Consider the following 17,419-nt stretch of genomic DNA (forward strand, 5'->3'; position numbering starts at 1 on the left):
TTGAACCAATGCAACATTATCCTAACCTCTACTATAATAAATACTGGAGTAAGATAACAAGCCATCAGATGTGGAATTTGAGCTGATATTTGTGTAAGCTGCCAGTACAACCCCCCCTCCCCCCCCCCCCATGTTTAGTAGGAAGCTCTTACTCTTAATAGCATTTCGGCACCTCTGTCAGTGGCCTTGAGTTTGTGTGAGCCAATGGGTATGACAGTACCAAGGTCTCCCACCCACTTTCTCCCAGCTTGACACACAGAAGTACCGATAATGAAAAATGGTTAAAATGTTACTTAATTTGGTGTTGGGCCAAAGCGATACAAAATTGGCTCTAATGGTTGCAGCTGACCAGGATGACAGCATCACTCACTGCCCAATTGCTAGCACCCTATTCAGCTGGACATGAAGTGTGCTCCTCAGACTCATGTCTGTGCAGTCACCCCTGACTCTCTGAGCAAGTAACCAGTTCGATCTCATCTCAGCCCTCAGAATTACCCTCCAGTACTCTGTTCGCCATCTTCTATCAGTTTCTCTTTCACTTTGCTCTCAACTCCTCTCTTCTCTCTCCATTCATACTCCATTCCATTCATACCCTACACCCTCTCCTTTGATGTCACTACATCTCTACCGTCTCTTGAATCTTTCTTCCAGCTATCAACTGAAACTGTTGTAACCACACACCTCTCTCTCCAGCTCTGGATTCTCTTTGTCTCCTGGTCACTCAGACATGCAAGGCTATCCTCTCAGTTAATCAGTTAATCCTCTCCCCAGGCAACCCTCCCCCTCTCCCCACTCATTACCCCTCCCTCTTTCTCTGCATTTCCTCCTCTTACAGATGCTGTCCTCTCTCAACTTCATCATCTAACTACCTGCTCCCTGGATCCTAACCTAAACCCCTTTAGTTCATTTTTGCTGATGTCCTCTTATTCATCTCCTCCCAGGTGAACTCATCCCTGTCCATTGGATGTCTCCCCACACAGTCTTCAAACAAGCCTGTGTTACCCCTCTGCTCAAGAGACCCCCTCGTGACCCCTCTGTTGATTCAGAACTACCATGCCGTACCTTACCTTCCATTTCTCTCTAAAAGCCTTGCACATGCCTTTTTCAGTCAAATCTCTCGTTTCCATTTTCTTGCTTGTTTTTTTTGCCTTAATTGTCAAGTTAATGGACAGACATCGCAATCCTAGAATAAATGGTTCCACCCACTGTTTGCTGATGACACCCATCCCTTGGAGTTCCATACTGGCATTGCTTGAGACAATGCTGTTTGAAAAATATCAGCAATTTGAACTGGTTTTAGTCACTGAAGCCGCCATCAAACACCCAGACAGTCGTGTCTCAAAGTTACTTGCAGCAATGTTTACCATAATTAGACACCCGGGGATGTTAAGCATTTATTATACATGGCCATACGCATGACTGGAGGTTATATGCACGATTAATGAATAAACCACCCCTATGTGACAGCCTTTCGCTTAAAGTTGTTGTTGCTTGTGTATCTGTCCTCTTTTTTCTTCACAACATGTAGAGAGGTGGGCTCATAAGAGGGACTGGGACCAACATGTGACACTATGTGTCCAGAAAGGTCTGGGCTCTTGGTCAAAGAAACACCTGGAACATCATGCTAACAGTTGAAAATACAGTAGAGTATCATATTCATTCAGGCACCCAATCATAATACGCTTTCTCCCCAGTGCAGGAGAGGGGCACTCGCACTAGGTTGAAAACTATTAATATGTGATGCTTTAATCCCATGGGCCTTTCCACTTGGATTATCTTCAGCCTTTTGGTGTTTTCAATTCACTGTGCACCAACAGGTCTTAGTGGGAAGACTGAACTTGTTATTTGCAGTACTCAAGGGCTTACCCCGGAAGGGTTCAATCACCAGTAAGTTGTCACTAACTTACATTGTACATGTACAGTACATTACACTAAACATCTAAGAAATAAATAGGCATTTTCTTCTGAGATAAATTCTTCTGAGAAAAATTCTAATTTATCAAGTTTTGAGCATTTATTTATCTACAAGCATTTATTGAGTATCTGAAGAGGTGGCAAAATACAAGGGGTTCACCTTAATATCTGTCTACACACTAAAATGTTATTGTTCCCAAATACCTTTACAAGCTATATTTGCATGTATTATAAATAAAAGTTTTCAGTAGTGCTTGCTTTGAAATCGACAGACAACATAACTACAAAAATACCATTTTATTTTTTCTTTCACAAAGATTTTGATTTCTATGGACAGAACATGATGAAAAGTCCTCCTAATTTTAACACTGAATAATAAACAATCTTCAAAAATATTGAAACTCTGACACAAGGCAACATATAAAAACTACACATAAATAAAATAATACCTTATTCTGTAATTTAAGGTTACCATGGTTACCATGTGAAAGCACTTGAGAATGTTTACTTAAAATGTGAGTCAGTGATTACGTAAAAGCTGTAGCTTTCCAATCTACCTTTACAAATCGGGTAGGTTGTTGGGGGAGGGCTATGACTCCTCACCATTATTAGCAGTTAACCCAGAGTAAACTTTCTGGTGTCCTCTGCAACAGTTTTTGTTCACCAACACTTAACATCAGGCTATTCTGATTTATGAACTTTCACTATGTTGATGGAAAAAAATACCTGATGGTCAGAGGAAGAAGCATTCTAACATGATAATTTAGCCTGTCACAGGCAGACAACAGTGAGACGCCAACTTCCTCTGCATCACTTTTTCAATTCAATCTAATATAGATTGATTAAGGAGGGGTACAAGGTTTTTGAGACTGGACAGAACAGGGCTCGTTTACAGGACGGACAGGTCATGGCAGGACTTGGACCTGAGGCGGAATGCAACGTTCTTGTTGTTCTTGGCCACCATTTTGTCCAGAAAGCGCTTGGCCTTTTTGGGCAGGCTCACCCTCCGCTTGTTCAGCCCCTTACGCCGGGCGTTAGCCTCCTTGCTGTCATGCCTGAGCCGCAGCTGCCGCACGATGCCAGTAAACATGTCCCACACATTGTGCTGCATCGCTGCTGATGTCTCAATGAACTTGCAGTCGAAAACCACTGCGCATGCTCGTCCCTCTGCAAGGAGAAAGACAGGTGTAGCTCAGTCACCCTTTCCAAAACAGAGTGGTAAGGGGGTCCCATTGCATTGCTGTTAGCAGTTTAACATTATATTCTGCTCAGTTCACCAAAAAAAAAGTGAGGACATACATCTGTTCCATAGTGAAAAAATGAGTGGATTGCACTTAAGCAGGCCATCTTATGAAAACCAACACAGGTGAAACAAATTTCATCCAGAAAGTCCTATCATTTTGAAATCATATAATGCATAGTACTAAGAGAGATCCTCAAACTTCAAAAACAAATTTGATTTTGAACTGTCATTCCTGAAAAGCTTTGTTTATGCATTTTAATAAACTTTTTTATGATTGCTTTATAATGTTATTTTTGTAAATATCGATAAAAGGTCAAACACAATTAAAAGTTACTAAAACAATTTTATAAAACATTCCACTTACCATGGATAGACACTTCTCTGCACCGCACAAGATCACACTTGTTTCCTACTAAAATAATTGGGACATCCGCTGACTGCCTGACCCTGCGCAACTGAATACGCAGCTCGGACGCCTTTTCGAAGCTGGCTCTGTCCGTTATGGAATAGACAATCAGGTAGGCGTCGCCCACGTGCATACACTGGTCCTGGCTCCATTTACTTTCATCCTGAGGGTACAGGCAATAACACGAGCTATTTTTTAAAAGTTCGGCTACATACATACATTTTACATTCTTGATGGATGCACTATAGCTTTATAAAGCTATGATGAAAGTCGCTTAAAATACCGTGTGAGATTTTAGACTAAGGTAAAACATTGTGTAATGGCAGAGGTGAAATGGAATTCAAAAACATCTAGGCTATTTCAAAAAGGTTTCAGATTAGCATAATTCTGACATTTTCTGTGGCTTTATAAAAAATGTACATTATACACATTCCAAGGCTACACTTTATTAAGTAGGCTATAATAGGTTCTCACCTGTGGGTCCCACGTGTCCAGTAAAGTTATGGTAGCAGTTTCACCGTCAACTGTCACTGCTTGCTCACACACTTCTCCTTTAAAAGTAAAACACATTGGCTTTGTTTGAGTCATTCTAGCCACTCCATTCGTTATATTATACTAGTTATTTCACACAACCGCTGACAAACGCAACGCTGACAAAAAGTGTAATCACCTCCATACAGATCGCAGTCGCTGCCCATGCTGTCAGCCGCACCAGCGAAAATGCTCGCCAGCGCAGACTTTCCGACACCGTTTTCGCCTATCAGTACCACGTTGTAAATGTTGTTGCTGGAGTCCGTGGAGATGACGGAGTCCGCTGAATCCGAAGACCAGCTCCCTCTGCACGACTCGCCACTGGAGTTGTTGCATGACTTGGAGCGCGTGATGCAGGATGTCGGCACAAGCTCGTCGTTTGTAAGGTGGCTAGCATCCGCGCAAATGCTCCAGCGGTGCAGCTGGTGCTGCAAACGCAAACTGTGCCGCCGCATGCTGAGAAGAAGGGACATCTCTCAGCTGAATGACAAAAGAAAACATACAAATTATTATTGTTGTTGTTATTATTATTATTTACAAAATAAAAAATCCAGGTATCAGACAAGTAAATTTCAGAATCTGGTTTTTCAACGATTATAAATTCAATGTCCCACAGAACGAGAAACCGCTTGCTTGATAGAACAGTAGCCTAACTTTTGTTTGTCGGGAGAAATAATCAAAATTACAACTTCATTGCACGTGAAAAAGTCGTAGTCCTAATTGCATAGCCTAAATGTTATCCACCTTGTAGCCAATTCAAATAGGCTACGAGATTAGATGCTTTGCTAGCTGCATTCAAAATAAATGCTTTAGCCTACAGTGGAAACGGGACCTCAATTACAAACCAGAGCAAACATTCTGGATAAAAATAATGACAGGAAAAAACTAAATTTAATGCACAGACAACTACGATAAATTTCACACTCACAATAGATACAAGAAACACTTACAGTTCACGGTCCCAGCACAGCCGTTCGGTTCTAGAAGTGGAGCAAAGTCTGGGGACTTCTAAGCTTCTTGCTTTTTTGCGCTAATAATCTCTACTAAATCGCTATTTGTGTCTAATGCGCTTTCGGCTCGCATGGTTTATATAAAGTGCGCCTCAAAGCCGAATGGGCTGTCGTTCACGTCGTCACTCTGCCCTCCCTCCTCAGCAAGAGACTGGAGAAATTGGGCTTCTTTCACTACTGGGGCAGATATGAATGAGGCGTTTATATAAGAAAAAGTTTGCTTGTTTGCAGCTATGTTTGTCCTTCAGGGTGCAATTAGTATTTGGTTCTATGTTTTTAAAAGAGGCCATTCAAATTTGGTCTTGCTATAATTAAGCCAAATGAATGGGTACACCATCTAGGTCAATTTGAAAAAGAAAAAATATATATTGTCATTGTGGATGTTGTAATTGTTAAATAATTGTTTTTTCTTATTTCTGAGAACCAATAAAGGAGTAATTAATTGAATTACTGGAGTATGTGCTTAAACGATGCGGCAAATGGCGTGAGTGCCAGATCGCAAAAAAATGAGAAATAACCAATAATTATCAGCAAATTCCTGGTAAAGTGCTAGACAGTTCAAGTTCCTATCTGCCCCCCCCCCCCCCCCAGCTCATCCTCTGCACTAGTTGGTAAAAATCTTGGGGCCAAGATGTTAAATAGTTAAATAGTCACAGTTCAAACAGAAAAACAATTAAAGTTTAGGGGAATTGGGAGGGACCCAAGCATTGGACATACACATTTTTTGGCATTTGGCAAATGCTCACAATAGAGGGATGTGGAATGTAACTAAAGGGAATCATGGGAGATGAAAACCTAAACTGGAAGTTGGATTGTATGATGCTAATGGTTTGACAAGAGCCTTTAAATCAGTGAGGACAGGGTTAGACCAGAATTAATCTTGAACCTGGTAGACAACATCCTTTCTAATTGGACATTAATGGATCTCTTTCATTAGCACTTGCAGAATTTATATGTAGTTGACAACCATTTTATTGTTTGTTCTGGTGCTATTTTGTTAAGCACAGTGTTTTACATGGCCATTGAAGAAAAAATGCTCTGAACTGCAAAAAAAGAGAAAAAGTTATGGCAATTATTCTGTATTTGTAAAAAAATTTTTTTATCAAGAACACACTGTAACCTTCTTCAGCAAATGCAGAGTTGTGTCAGTCAACAGATTAATGACCGTGGTGTCCACAGGTTTAAAGAGCAGCTTTAGTTCTGAACAGAATTTGTAAGGGCCACTGTTGTGTCTGGTGATGTACAAGCTGTGATATGACCATTGTTCTAATATGGACATTACATGTGTTGCACTGGATTTGCACTATGGTCTTGTCCTTGGCAGGATTTACAGTGCTCCACGCATTACCATTAGTGAATCGTGAATAACTTCTCTGAGCTTTGTTGCATATGAGGTTGTCGGTTTTCTGACGGTGTGTTTTCTTGTTTTCATGTGCATGGTGTTTTTGTTAAGGGGGAGGAGGAAGATTCGCATGCCATGCATTTTCCTTGCACTGAATTCCATTGTGAAATATCATATTCAGTGCCCTTCACAAACAAACAATACAAGATGGAAATAATGGGATGTACAGTGCCCTCCAAATTTATTCTCACCCTTGATAAAGACAAGCAAAGAGGGCTGTATGAAATTAACAGTATGGATAATCACCTGTACTGTGTGCTTAAAAAAATACTATATAGTTAATACAAATACAATTGCTCAGAGCAACCAAAAACATTTTTTAATCACAATCTTAAGGAACTCTATTTTTGGGACGACATAGCTCAGGAGGTAAGACCTATTGGCTGGCAGTCGGAGGGTTGCCGGTTCAAACCCTGCCCTGGGCGTGTTGAAGTGTCCTTGAGCAAGACACCTAACCCCTAACCCCTAACTGCTCTGGCGAATGAGAGGCATCAATTGTAAAGCGCTTTGGATAAAAGCGCTCTATAAATGCAGTCCATTTACCATTTGTCTCTAATGTCTTCTTGTGTTACTGGGGTATAAAAATGAGGTAACACAGAAGTACTACGACCATCCATTACAAAAAAGCAATGAACTGTTCAGTACAAAGGAAAAAGGCAAAGATCTCTGAGAAGAAACAAGACAAGACATTGTTGACCTTCACAAGATAGGAGTTAGTTAAACAAATAAGTAAAAAACTAAAGATATCAATTAGGTCAATAATTAATGCAATCACCATGTTGACCTGCATGGTAGAGCACACATACTACCATGCATCTCTCTCCATGCCAAAAAGTTTTTTTTAGATGGATTTCCAGAAAGAATAACAAATAAATGGTATATGGTATTATTACAGAAGGCACAACTGGTATCATCAAAGCTCTTAAATTTTATAAGGAAATGTTTAGTGGAGTAACAATTATAAATTATTTTATAAGACACCTCTTTTGCCTTTAAAAAAATTCTAAGGCAAAGTCCACACCAGCCCAGTAGATACTGTCCACGAATCTATTCAAATAACTGGTAGCATTAGAAATAGAAACGTTTTTCAAACCAAGTGTGAATTTTCTTGTTGCTACCAGCAGGGGGTGACTTTTCTTGCCAATAGGTGAGTCAACAGAGTCAAATGTTGGATCAGTAGTGGGAGGGGCGTGACCTCTCATGAGCACTCCAAAGTCAAATTTTGGAGTAACCACAAATGTTGTTGTGAGATAAGAATCTGTTGTAGCCTAGTTATATGGAAACCCTGCATTATGACTCACCGGTACAATTTTATTATTAAACCTATTTTTAAAAATATTTATTTTTACATATCTGTTATTCCAAATTATGCATTTATGCGCGGAGAAAGTAAGCTTGTTGATTAAAGACCATGCAAACAGACACTGTTTATGGAAAGAATAAAATTTCGCTGGGATTGTACCAAAACACGATGACGTTTTCCCTTCCACTCGGAGGGTCTGTCTCGTGGGACGTACCAAAACAATCGTAATAGGATTTTCTCCAAGAGCTTGATATCGATTGCGGGTTAGTAGTCTTCGTGTGCTACTGTTGACAGTATGATATGTACATTTAATCAAGCCTATTAAGCTGACAAGTTAAAATATCATACTTTGCACCAGATTGTAATCGCTCAGGTCGACACGAGTCACGACTGATCCCACCAAACGCCCCTGTCGGTGGCATTAAAACGGTACAAGAGGAAATTGTCACCACAAAGGGGATGAATTATGTGAAATGTAGTTTTAGCATATATCAACGATATACAAACACAAAACTAGTCTTTTTATACGTTAAAATACAGATTCAGCACATATCAACATATTTAAACCAAGAAACACATACGTTGAACCAATACTTTAAAGCTATGCACTTTTCTTACATTTAGCTGTCGACGCTCTATGTAAGGTGGAGTATACAGAACGATCGTGCATGAAACTTCCGCTTTACCTCCTATTGGATAACTGGCCAGTTGTGCGTTGTGCTTCATTGATTTATGCACAGGAAAGCTAGCAAACAAAAGGTGTAGATTTTATTCTAGCTGTGGCATTTGCATTTGTTGTCTCTTAACATGGGGGCCAAAGAAGTGCCAATGCCAGTAAAGCAAGCCATAATGAAGCTGAAAAATGAGAAAAAATCGATCAGGGACATAGCGGAAAAATTGGGTGTGTCAAAATCAACTGTTTGGTATATTGTTAAAAAACAAGAACGCACTGGTGAGCTCAGCAATAGCAAAAGATCTGGTAGGCCACGAAAGACCACTGTGTCAGATGACAAAAGAATACTTTCAATTGTTAAGAAAAAGCCCTTTTCGACTGCAGAACAGATCAAGAACACTCTCCAGGATGTAGGCGTAGATGTATCAAAGAGTACCATAAGGAGGAGACTACACCAGCATAACTTCAAATGGTTCACCTCAAGATGCAAACCACTGGTAAGACTCGAGAATAGAATATGATTTTAACATCAGAATATGCTATCTGCTAGCTACTTGAGAAAATTACTTCACTATTGGTCAGCTAGCCATTTTGGGATTCGCTGTTGATAGCTCGCTAGTGCGAAATAAAAAAAATACCTTTTTTGAAATGTATGGTTTGTAAAAGCGCAGAGAACGCCCACTCTAGCTATAAACTAGTTATCACTTCACCGTGTCAAATAATTGTCACCGTTTATTTCCAGTTTAATTTCATTGTTAAGCCTTTAATGTATGTGCTGAACAAGAGTCTTGTTAGCTAAGGACAGCTAAATAAATGCAAACCTTAGCCTACAGCAAATAGACTGAATGCTGTCGAGCCATAGCCAACTGCATTTTTGAAGCGTGCTTTCTATCTCCCACTGCCGTTGAAACCCTCCACTAACGCTAATTTTCTAGCTAAAATTAGCTTGCTTTGCTCGGTCTACCCAAGGCAATAGGAAATGGCATTGTGATTGATACATTATCGCAGAAAATTCTCATAAGAAAACTGAAGTGAGTCTCAGCCATGTTCTTGGGTTAATGAAACTGTCTGCACAGACGAGGGTGTTATTATTGAGAAATCATTGAAAATGCATGGAAATAGGACAGCACCAACCACACGGTAGTACTGGGAGGGTCCACTCGCCACAGGCGGCCGATTACAGGTCTGTAATTGTGGGTGACCAAGCCTGCAGTTACCCCTACCTCAAAAAACTTGAATAAGGGCTATTGGGAGAGATGAAGGAGAGCGGTTCGTAGTTTTAAAAGGCAGCGCTTTTGTGTACTTTGCATTTTGAGGAGGATATACTTGTTCATACAGTCTGGTCTGGTCGCAGGAACACAGGCACAGAACTTTATAAAGTAATAAAATTTTAATATTTTGTTTCATAACAAAATTAGAAGCGCTGTGAAATGTCAAAATTGTATCGTTGGCATTCTAGGTAGCTAGCTCGATAGCCAGACAGGCTATAACAGTGGCATGATAGCATTTTCTCTGCCTGCCTACCATCTAGGGATGGTGATTTCAAATTATTTCACAAATCGAATGATTGCATAGTGTCCTAGGTTCCAATTCGATATCCTAACACAGGAAGAATCTATTTTTAGAACGCATCTTGGCTGTGCGCCACACTCACTGTATAGAAAAGGAATGCAACCATAACAACACACATCAGTACCATGTTTTTCCTTCATAATAGTCTTAATGCTTAGCCTACTGTGTCAATAAACAGTCAGTGTCAGATATGATACAAAGAATTTTATTCTCAGCTCACAAATGTTGCATGCCCCCAAAACCAATATACAGAGGCTGAATTCTGACTGGCTGGGATGTGTGCTTTATTTTCCCATATATGCTCAACTATGAACAAGCGCCTGAAAAAGTAAACTAAATTACTTAATAAATTACTGTAAATTAAGTCACAGTTCTAAGTTAATGCACATCAAGCTGACTCAGTACATAAAGTGGAAGTTTGTAAGAGCAAGCAAGCCAACAATTAAAATATTATTCTTGCAACAGTGTCAGCTAGATAACCATGAACGACTATAGAGCAGCTGGTTTTATATAGCTTGACTGCATTTATAGTTTAGTCCCTATTGTTCCGTAGTTGACTTGCTATCTGTGATAAGAAATATGCTCTGAGACCATTTTGACTGAACGGCATACTATGCATTATCCCACCACACAGGCCCTATAGCCATACCATCCCCTCTCCACTCAGAAAAGAGTGTCATGCCCAGAAATGTCTAGAACACATTTTAGACAAAGAAATGTAGAGGAGCATGGATTTGGCAAATGTGTGCAAAGACTGTCCGTTCATTATAGGTGTCACTGAACATTATTATTTTATAGTATCTTCAAGTCAAACATCTTGCATAGTGTGCCTTTAAAACCAAACTGCATTTTAATATTAGGTAACCCGGTTGAAGGACTAGAAAGACATGTTTGTTGCTAAGTGGTACGGGTTATGGGTTATTTGTTGGAATATTTAAGTAAAGTTTCCATTGCAGTGGAATTGCATATTTTGAAATTCGCCTCCAGCAATTTCCCTCAGCACAGGGCATTATCCCGCTTATACAACGGTTTACCAACAAAAAGCATAATTGCAATCAGAACATGCATTTCAAACTGTATAAGCTTATTTACTTTATTCTGCTCATATTATCTGAAGAAATATTTCCTATTGTAATGCTTTTCTTCTTTTCACATACTTTACTGTGTTCTTGGGAGTGATGTGAGGAACTGGGAAAACATGCATCTCATATTGATCCATGGTTTCCAATGAGCTGAGATAAAGGCATCCCCAGCAACGGTATCCAAAGACGCTTTTCCACCTCCGGTCTAGATCACAGTCTCTTGTGTGGGTGGGCTTTAGAGGGATATATCACAGAACCGTGTAATCATAGATCGGTAATCTGTGTTCACTTTATTGGTCTCCCTCCCTGATGGCTAACTAGCAAGCATGAGCTAAGTTTGACATCAGGGAATTGTGAGTGATTGAGTGATTAATTGATTTCAATTTGACACACTTCTCTCTTTAGGATAATATGACCTCCCTCCCTCAGGACCAAAGTGGGATGTCACTGCTCCAGGTAGGCTCTAGTTACAGCTAATTCAAGGCTGCCTTCTGAAATACATTTTTTTATTATCTGACTTGGGGGTCTGTGTACTCTATTTAAAGGGAAATTACACCACAGAGTAAGATTTAGGCCTATCTAACTTTATATATTGATTTCTATCTTTTATTTTCCTTGGGGCTTAGCCACACCTAATTTGTGCTATACAGATATTTAAAGGGGTAAACAGGTATGCTGTGTCCAAAACCACTCCTGTGTTCACTCATTTGCTATTCCCTACATGGCAAACATGCAATGGGACACTATATGGAGTAGTAAATTGAGATTTCTGACATGTATGAATCATCACTTTATGTTATCGTTGACAAGAGTAGCGTGGTATAAATATGTTCTTTTTTTAAAACTTTTTTTTTGGGCTTTTTTAGCTTTATTGGACAGAACAGTGTAGAGAGACAGGAAGAACAGGGGAATAGAGAGGGAGAGACATGCGACAAAGGTCGCGGGGTCGGACTCAAACCGCCGACGTCGCGGCTCGTAATGAGCACGTGGATAGTGCTCTACGGGCTATGCCACGAGACACTCATGGTATAAATATCTTTATTTACAGCACATCTGTCCTCATTTAACAAAATAAACAGTAGTTTAGACACCGCCCCATTCAGGATAACGCACAGCAGTTTTGCAAGTTCCCCAACAGCAGCTTTTAACCACCTACAGAAGCTTTGTAACTTGTAGCTAGCTTAAGTTTTTTTCGCTATCAGCTAGACAATAATGTAATAGGCAGTGTTGGAGCTAGATGTCGGAGGAAGTAGTGCATATCAACCATTTCTAAGCAGAGATTGGTGGACTGCAGTGTTAATCGTTCATTTGCTAATGGACAATTGTCAGGCTTTGAGTAGGATACCACCCAAGGAATAGGCGGAGGAAGATTTTTTTTTTTTTTAAACCTGCCCAATATAACAAAAAATATCCCAAATTAATGATCATGAATTCCATTAAAAATACATTTTCGAGATTCGGTAAGTGGATTTGAAATGCACATTTCTTAACAAGTTCCCTGTTTTTGGAAATTTGGAACAACTCTAGATACCAAAACCTAGTATTAGTCTTGTATGTGGTTTTGGGATAACACTGTTAATGAGTTACTCACTAGGCATATTGATATTTTCACTATGGGGATATGCAGCTACTTCGGGATGGCTGTTGGCATCAGTGTCCAGCTGGATCCTGCTGTTATTGTATAAAATAAGAGGGGTCATATTATGGGATATTAAGTCTCACTGACTAGAAGTAAACCTTAGGTTGAGCTCCCTGGGATAGCTGTTGATTTCGGTGCCCATATTTTACGGGTTAAGGACACTCATTCATGGCGCAGAAACATAAATTGCAAGACTCCTAGATGAGTAGTACGTTTGTCTCCAAGGATAGAAAGGCTTGGTGATAGAGAACGCTTAGATGAATTCCTGGCAGCAGTAGCAGTCTTGCTTTTCATGGTACACGGTCTTTCCGCCATTTATTTCACATAAGCACAGTCCAGCCAGCGTCCGTATATGCAAACCTGTATTCACACGGAGACAATCAAGTTACAGGTTTTGAAATGAAAAGGCATAATCAGAAACTTGTTTTCCTCCCTGTGGCAGAATCCAAGTTCTTACATACCCATTAATTTTTCTTTAGTTTTAGCTGGAGCAGGAATTAGGAGCAGAGGTTTTTGGCATATTTTTGTTTTTGTAGTGGAAGTTTCCTTTAAGCTCAACGTGATGTTTTTTATTTTTTTATTTAACCTTTATTTAACCAGGAAATCCCTTGAGATTAAAGGGAGGGAGGGAGACCTGGCCAAGATAGCACACCATTACAAAGTTACAAAAATTATAAAAGAGTGCATGTTAAAAACAGACAAAGGACAACAGATACATAATACAAAATCCAGCTTATGAATAACAATTGCACTCTTCTGTTGCACAGTTTTTTACCAGAGCTTTGAACTCTCCCAGAGAGACAAAATCATTAAGCTATAGTGTGTTCTGAAGGTTATTCCATGACCAGGGTGCAGAATAGGAGAAAGCTGTTCTACCAAGTTCTGAGCAAATCCTGGGTACCTGGTAGAGCAGCCATCTAGTGGAGCGAAAATTATAACTGCTGGTGGTGAGTGATAGGAGATTACACAGATATAACGGGAGTTTACCCAGTATGGCTTTGTAAATAAAAATATACCAATGCTGCAGTCTCCTTAGGCTTAATGAAGACCAGGAAACCAAATCATAAAGTACACAGGGATGTATACGGGACAACGAGTTGGATATAAAACGTAGAGAACTGTGGTACACAGAGTCTAGACAGCGAAGTGTAGAGGAGGCAGAATGCATGTAAATAAGGTCCCCATAGTCTAGAACACTTAGAACGTAGCCTGTACAAGTGTTTTCCTAACTGCTAAATTAAAGCAGGGCCTATTTCGATAATAAAAACCCAGCCTAACCTTCAGTTTCTTCTCTAGGTTCTCAATATGCACTCTAACAGAAAGCCAAAGTCATCCACCCAAACATCCAAGTACTTGTAAGATGATACTCTTTCAATTGAGTCCCCTCCTAAGGTATGAATGCCAACATCATCTGAGATCTGTGAGCGAGCTCTGGAAAAGATCATGAATTTGGTTTTCTTAGCATTAAGAACCAGCTTTAGACCATACAATGAGGCCTGCAGCTGTTGAAAGGCAGTCTGGAGCTCACTAACAGCCTGACTCAGAGAAGAGGCAACTGAGTATACTACTGTATCATCTGCATAAAGATGCACTTTAGCTGTAAGCATGTCCTTCCCAATGTTATTTATAAAAATAGAAAATAAGACGGGCTAAAATTGAACCTTGGGGGACTCCCTTAGTGATCTCCATAAAGCTTGGTTTGTGACCATCTGTACACACACTGGGTTCTATCTGCAAAGTAGTTTCTGAACCACTCTATAGCCTTGTCACACATAACGACATCACTGAGTCTGCCTAACAGCAGCTCATGGTCAACAGAATCAAATGCCTTGGACAGATCAGCAAACAGGGCAGCACAAGTGCTGCTTTCTGTCCAAGGCATTGATAATATCATTTTGTTACCAACACAGCTGCTGTTATAGTACTATGACCTGATCTAAAGCCAGACTGATTTTCACTTAAAATATTGTTGTCAGCCAAGAATTGTTTCAATTGAGAGTTTACTTGAATCTTGGCAAGGGTAGGAAGTTTAGAAATAGGGCAGTAGTTGTTTAAGTCCGAAGGGTCCCCACCCTTCAATAAGCATAGGCTGCTTTCCAGATTTTGGGGATGGAATTAGTCTGGAGGCTCTGATTAAAAATATGAGCAATAGGTTCAGCAATAAAATCAGCTGCATGCTTTAACGGATAAGGATCCAGATTGTCGGGTCCAGACGACTTTTTTGGATCAATAGCTTTCAAAGCTTTACAGATCTCCACACTAGAAATTGGTCTAAAAACAAAGGGGTAGAGGTGTCACCAAACTGGAATTAGAGCTCTGAGACCCTGCTGCATATGTATTAAAAACAGACCCTGCTGATATAAAATGCTCATTAAAGTGCCCAACAATATCATCCTTGCTCTTAATTTCAGTTGAGTCAACTAAAATGCTTTCAGGGAGGCCTGAAGTGGAATTGGGACATGACAATGATTTTATCTGTTTCCAAAATTTAGTGGGATTGTTGTGATTTTCCTAAATAGATTTTAAATAATATTCACGTTAGCCGTGTATCCAGCCACATTTCTATGTAAACTGACTTGGTATTGTCCATATTTGCAGGAACAAGTTAGAAGAGAGATCTTGCAGAAGATGAAAACAAGGTTCAGCTCCATCATTGATAGTGAAACGATGGATTTGGAGGACCTCCTAAACGTGGCTCAACAAGAGCTTGCTCTGGCTACAGCGACATCCCATCACATTAACATCCCAGAGGAACTAGTCTGCAGTCTGCAGGAGCTGATCTGCAGACTCAGCCAGTCCATGCAATCTGTTCCAGAGGCACCAGCTAATCCCTCAGATATTGTATCTGTTACTTCGAACAATTCCCCTTCCTCTGAATGAATGTTCTTCACCTTATCCCCTTTTTAGGCCTATGCTGATTTGGCAACATTCTGCCAAATGATGTCTACCATTCAGATAGTATGCTTGTTCTTGTAAATATTTAAATAATTTGATTATAAAACATTCATTATTTTTGTTAATATGATGCATTTTTCATTATTGATCATGGACATTGTTGGTCTCCTTTTTTTCCACCAGTTTTCTTTTTCAAGTGGCCAATCACAGTTCTGCCCACCAGAGGTGGGAATATAAATGGATGACTGTTTTTTGTTACTAAACACTGACATTGATGAAGCCCTGATGGGCAAAATGTCTGTTCAATAAATCAGACTTCATCTCATATTTCGAGTGTGGATCTTATTTGTGTGACTACATTGGTGGATGCACCTCCATCAAGACAGAAGAAAAATAATTGTTTGGGGTCTTCTTCCAGTTCTACTAGTGATGTCCTAAGAACAGCAGCCAACACGTTTAGAATGAACACATACTGTCAAAGCTTATCTACAGTGGCTGTCTTACCCGTAGTTAAACAAAAAGATTGTTGCCCATTTCATCCCTGTGCGCCCAGTATAAAAGTATTAGACAATATTTACAAGCAGTCTGTTTTTTCAATTATAGTTCTGAATTCAGCTGCCTCTAAAACCATTTGGATCTCTTTCTCTGTTTTTATTTTTACTCATAAACACGCAAGATGAATTTTATAAATGACTCTGCTTTGAAGACGCTGGCAGATGTATTTTTATCACTACACAGAGATAACTGCTTCCATCTGCAGCCACTGATAGAACTAACAAAATTAGCTTGCAGTCTGTAGATGTTCTCTCATTTGTGCTGGATGCACAGTAAAGAAATTGGTAGCGTCTTATCGTATCGTATCGTAGTGTAGCTGGGTAAGGCAGCCAAAAAGTCCACAAACAACCATTTTTGCTTGCGGTAACCTACCTTCCCGCCAGGGATAGCAAATAGGTCGCCGCAAGCAAAAATTGAATTTTATATTCTGTATTCGCTATCCTTTCTTGCCGTGGGGCGGCTAGATACACTGCTGTCTTCGTCCACTCACTCATTCCCTCTGGCCATCAATTGTGTAGGTGCACAAGTTCCTCTTCAATGTAAAGGCCCGCTCTAACACGAATGTAGTGATTTCAGAAACTGACAGAAGGTCTGCTGTTGGTCTGCTGGCTCTCAGAATGGTGCAGTGGATAGCATTCACCTTTCAGTAAGAAGGTCCTGGGTTCAAATCCCAGCCTGGTCCTGTGTGGAGTTTGCATGTTCTCCCCATGTCTGCTTGGGTTTCCTCTAGGTACTTTGGTTTTATCCCACAGGTTATGAGTCTTAATTGCCCCACAGGATATAAAGGTATGCCCTTTCAGTCTTCCTGACTGTAATATACAGTGAAGGTTGCTCATGCAGATGTAACTAATTGGTACACTGTCTGAGCGTTATGGGTGTTTGTGAATTATCTGTTATATTGTGGGAAAAAGATATTATTGGATGTTTTAATATCTTTGTGTTTTAGGATGTTATTTCCAAAACATTTGTAGGGGATTCCTGGTCTGCTTCCTGTGATTCACTATATCAGAAGGAGCTGTTTGGCATCATGGTAATGCCTAATGGGACGGTAAGGCATGGTTTTTGATTTGCAAACTTACACTTATTTAGACCTTGTAGGACAAAACAATTCACTGTAAGGTACTGTTCTGCACACTTTGTACAATATTTGTCATTCCAACAACCAACCTTATACAACAATGACACAAGAATAAA

General features: G+C 39.9%; 2 protein-coding genes across 3 annotated transcripts; one reads left to right on the forward strand and one right to left on the reverse strand.

Annotated features, from left to right (window-relative positions):
• Positions 1–2,196: 2,196 nt before the first annotated feature.
• gem (GTP binding protein overexpressed in skeletal muscle) lies at positions 2,197–5,199 on the reverse strand. Its single transcript, XM_035412084.1, has 5 exons — positions 5,045–5,199; positions 4,234–4,574; positions 4,038–4,114; positions 3,522–3,726; positions 2,197–3,081 (listed from the first exon to the last, which is right to left on the reverse strand). Exons 2-5 carry the CDS (start codon positions 4,565–4,567, stop codon positions 2,804–2,806), a joined length of 894 nt encoding a protein of 297 aa, XP_035267975.1. The 5' UTR covers positions 4,568–4,574; positions 5,045–5,199; the 3' UTR covers positions 2,197–2,803.
• Positions 5,200–8,463: 3,264 nt separating this feature from the next.
• On the forward strand, positions 8,464–15,997 carry LOC118213140. 2 transcript variants are annotated; one of them, XR_004762354.1, is made up of 4 exons: positions 8,464–8,979; positions 11,542–11,592; positions 14,072–14,167; positions 15,374–15,997. XR_004762354.1 is itself a non-coding variant. In XM_035391863.1 (3 exons), the coding sequence occupies exons 1-3, from the start codon at positions 8,617–8,619 to the stop codon at positions 15,653–15,655; spliced, it is 696 nt and encodes a 231-aa protein (XP_035247754.1). In that variant the 5' UTR covers positions 8,491–8,616; the 3' UTR covers positions 15,656–15,997. The 2 variants fall into 2 exon arrangements, 1 of the variants encoding a protein (XP_035247754.1); XM_035391863.1 differs by lacking the exon at positions 14,072–14,167 and having other exon boundaries at positions 8,491–8,979.
• Positions 15,998–17,419: the final 1,422 nt, after the last annotated feature.

The sequence above is a fragment of the Anguilla anguilla genome, chromosome 1 (genome assembly GCF_013347855.1).
Source record: "Anguilla anguilla isolate fAngAng1 chromosome 1, fAngAng1.pri, whole genome shotgun sequence".
NCBI lineage: Eukaryota > Metazoa > Chordata > Actinopteri > Anguilliformes > Anguillidae > Anguilla > Anguilla anguilla.